Source organism: Trachymyrmex septentrionalis, unplaced genomic scaffold, assembly GCF_001594115.1.
Source record: "Trachymyrmex septentrionalis isolate Tsep2-gDNA-1 unplaced genomic scaffold, Tsep1.0 scaffold97, whole genome shotgun sequence".
Lineage (NCBI taxonomy): Eukaryota > Metazoa > Arthropoda > Insecta > Hymenoptera > Formicidae > Trachymyrmex > Trachymyrmex septentrionalis.
Genome location: NW_017306160.1, coordinates 1,807,719 through 1,812,085, shown reverse-complemented (window position 1 = coordinate 1,812,085; position 4,367 = coordinate 1,807,719). Strand labels below are relative to the sequence as shown.

At 31.5% G+C, this 4,367-nt stretch overlaps 1 protein-coding gene across 2 annotated transcripts in view; it reads left to right on the top strand.

The window, feature by feature from the left end:
- LOC108756192 (metal-response element-binding transcription factor 2) overlaps positions 1-2,260 on the top strand; it is an 8,446-nt gene extending 6,186 nt beyond the window's left edge. The window contains exons 10-11 of one of the 2 annotated variants that reach the window (XM_018499807.1): positions 1,173-1,263; positions 1,333-2,260. In XM_018499807.1, coding sequence (XP_018355309.1) covers positions 1,173-1,263; positions 1,333-2,096 — 855 coding nt within the window. In that variant the 3' untranslated portion in view covers positions 2,097-2,260. Of the gene's footprint in view, positions 1-1,172 lie in introns of both variants that reach the window. The other variant, XM_018499806.1, reaches the window with a different exon arrangement.
- Positions 2,261-4,367: the final 2,107 nt, after the last annotated feature.

Here is a 4,367-nt window from a genome sequence, read left to right as displayed (position 1 = left end):
TATATAATCATTAATAGTATAATGTGTATTAAAAGATGTTAGTTTGAAGGTTTCGGCTATCGGTTTTAGCCATCTTCAATAAATACATAATTAATATATTAACAAAGAATATCCAGTCAGAAAGTGAGAAAAGCATAAACATCATATAAAAACGTTGCCTGTCTTTTGGTCAACAAGTGATTGCGTTCTAATAAAGTTATTAAGAGTTAAAATTACGTAAAGTTAACATTGAAATTGTACAAAGAAAGTACTTATCTCAATTCCATATAACACTGCAGTCAAGTATATTACAGTATTGAATAAATGAAAAAGATTTGTATAAGACATGTGATGAAACTTAAAAATCGTCAAAATGTATCGTATGTTCTTAACTGTTTCACGTCTAAGAATATAATAAGCAAGATGTTTTTTAAGATAGATACTGAAAGGACATAGAACGAATGTTTATTGTTGCGTAAGTTAAATCTAAATTTATTTACATTTAAGAATGTCATTATATGTACGATCTAAACCATCTGTGTTTTTTTGAAGATTGAGATCATTTGTTTGTCGTTTTATATTTTTGAAATCATTTGTTAAAATATCTTTCTTCATCAAGAATTTCTGTATTGTCCCAATTAATTTTATGACTGTGATGCAAAGCGTTCAATGATAACAGAATAACAGAATAAGAATAAGAATTAGAACCTTTACATAAATTACTTTTATGTTCTGTTACTCTTGTAATTAATTTCCTTTTTGTTTGACTCGCGTAGGATTATAATTCTTACAGTTTATTTAACAGATAGAAGGACTTTTCCTACAAAATAAATAACAATAAATAAAGGGCAAAGTAAGAGTCCTTATAGTTCATTTTATAAATGACGTTTCTTTTTTGGGCGTCAGATCTTTATGAACTTTCGGCTTCAGATCTTTATTGCACCGAAACGTTGAAACTAACATCTTTTAATACGCATCTTTTTATACTATTAATGATTATATTATATAAGTGTAGATTGCGCACCTGTTACCGCGCTGACTCCAAAGTAGCCCCTTAAATCTGTATTATATTTATTTTATTATCTGTCTTCAGGAAAAATAAAAGATCGACTATTGCATCATATTTTTTACTAAGCGAAATGTCTTCTTGTATACAAGAACGATAAATAATATCATTTTCGTTTCTGTTGCAGAGCAAACCACAGAGCTCAGAAGCATCCGATTTACCGCCAACACCTCCAACTTCTGTTTCTGGACCTCCAACACCACCAGCTACAACATCAGGTATATCCGAACTATCCGTGCCTAGTTCCGTGGATCTAATGCATCCTCTGCCACCTTCTACGCCTGCAGACACAAGTGGAGATGAGACCAGTTCCAGAGGAACTCTTGATTCTTTTATTCCACTACCCAAAGATTTTGAAGGAAAGAATAATCCATTCAGTGATTTAGTGGGCACGCCTTGTAGCATTAATCAAGCAAACTCGAGTACACCGTTACCTTACAATCAGTGTCCCATCACCTTGCCTCTGCCACTGACACCTGTGATCTCGCAACCGCCAGTGGTACGTCCAGCCAAGAGGCAATTATCGGAAAAAGACATTATCATTGATAGAAACGGACAAGTAAAACGTAGAAGGCAACATCGACGAGGACGACCACCTGTCCAACAGCAAGTTCAGCAACAATTTCAGCATACCGCTAGTAAAACGGCAACTATTACACCGGCTCGTAATAATGAAATTAAAAGTGAATTTGCCAGGAATTTAAGAAGTTCATTTAATGGTGCCTCGAGCAGTGCAAATAGTCAAATTGGGAATTGTGTGGATTATGCTTTAAATGGTAGGAGGTTGAGACAACGGCAAAGTAATGATAAATTACCTCCCCCCGATCCGCAACCACAAAGAAAGAGCAGTATATCTTCATCTCCAAAGTGTTCGCCTGTGAAGCAAAGTGCACCTGACATATCTCTGGACGATCTGAAATCATCAGTGAATATTTACTTCGGTGCAGCTAATAGAATAGCTGCTGGTGAAAAGTTTGTCATCAAAGCGAAGAGGATAGGGCCAAACGGTCAGACACAATACCTCATCGAATGGGAGGGACTCAATACTTAACGGTAAATAATCCGCTTACTACGAATATATTACGCAATCGTATACAACTTTTCAGTTGAAATCAAGCGTAAGATGGCGATCACTTCCTCGACATTTTACGATCAATTCTCTCGATTTGCTTTTACGGCAAAATAATTGTGATCGATTGTTTTGCGTTACATGCACTGCCACTTGTTACGTACATTCATTAAAATGTATGTATTTATCGGCGTAGAATATGTGAATGTTCTTGTAAACGTATTATGTTTCTCATTTTATTAAATTATTAATCTGAATCTTGTGCGAGAGATTTTTGTTACGCACAATAGATATTATTGTTAGATGATGAATTCATTGCAGAATTTAAAATAAAATTGCTTTAACGAATAGTGTGTCAAATTATATTAAAAAGACGATTTTTTTACGTTTATTTATATTTTTAACCATAAAAAAGTATACGCTCTATAATTAATTATCGACGCGTTCTATACACCTCATCATTCATACATACATCTATTATATATAATTAAACGAATATACACACCGAAATATACTTGCTTGAAAAAAAACGTTTGCAAGAACAATCGGATGTATTGCTTATCAACTGTAAATAGTGTAGCATAGTAGACTTGTGTAAGTATTGAAGTACGATGTAAATTATGCGAGAAAAAAATTCCGTACGATTTACATTCGTTACAGAAAGATTGGCCAATCGTCTTCTCTAAATATCACTAAACTGCGAATAACAACAAAATATGAATTGAACTAGACATTTGACAAAAAAGTGAATTGAACTAGATATTCTTATACTAACGTACTAGCAAATGTTAGTGGTTAGTAGTAAAGAATAAAATAAAGCAGACATCCTGCGCAAAGGTTATTTTTCAATACACTTGTAGAGATAATTATCGCTTTCTGTAATTTCATTGTCTTGAGTTACATTTTATTTACCTTTTCTGTATATGACAATACGATGCAAATCAAAATTTCTCTTAATGAGCAAATAGAACTTTATCTTAATTTTTACATTTAATTAATTAAATTAATTTTTATGTATATGATATTGAATGCATGAAAGGAACGCAATCATAATATTTTTCATAATATTTTTATGAATCAGACTTATCAATCAGTGTACTTGAGACGATGAAGATACAGATTTAGCATTGCTCATTATTATACAAGACTAAGAGAAAATGGCACATCTGTTTCATACCATTTGAAATTAAATGAACGGCGCACTGAATATGTAAGTAATTGGCCAAGTTATCTGTGCAAAAATAATACCGTAAATATGAACTACTCAAAACTGTGTTAACAAGCACACAATACGTGAGTTCATTATTGTAGTTATGCACTGTAAAAAACGATCTTTATGTATTAAACAACTAAAAAGCTAAATTATGATTGTACATAAATATATTGGTATTTGAATTATCAATCTAACATAGTTAGATATAGTAGTCAGTAAATGTAACAGTGTCGCAAATTATCTTACAATAATTTTTGATACAAATTATTTTATACAACAACTCCGGACCCTGCTGGGATTATTATGTAAGACGCATTTTGTACCTCAAATTGCACAGAATCTATGGTCAACTTACTAATCAGAAAATATAAGCAATTATAAGCGATGTAACGTATAGACACTGCAGTAGTAGCCATTATTAAAGTCTCAAATCAAAAGAGCTTATTAGAAATGCGAACTCTAAGCACTTCATTTTCGGTCTACCATGAATTATAGAAATTCACTCTTATAATAGATAACTTTATTTTATATTTTGCAAAAACATATTTTTATTCATGACGCATTGTTAATAGAAAATTAACATAATATATAAATTCTTGTTTCTTATTTTCTATGTTTTTTTTATTAAACGGAAATTTTATCGGAAACAGAAATTTTAAATATGAACATAGTCTCTTACGTATGATCAGTAATAATATTTTAGAAGCGTATTTACATTTTTTAATATGATTCTTATCAAATTTTTTGCTTAAAGTTAATGAGATCGATAGATTATTCTAGATAATTTTATTTCGAATTTCTCAATAAATTAAAATGACGAATTCATAAAAGAAAACTCATGCTCGATTAACATTATAAAACATAAGTATTCATCGACGCTATTTATTTAAACTTTTTAAATGCAATGCAACGGCACTTTTGCATTTTGTTTTTTTGGAAGAGGCTCAAGCAATCTGAGGCCACTGTGGTATGAAATGAGAGATTACGAATTGTCTTCTACATACAAGTCAAACGATGTGTCAAAATCTTCGAATCTTCCT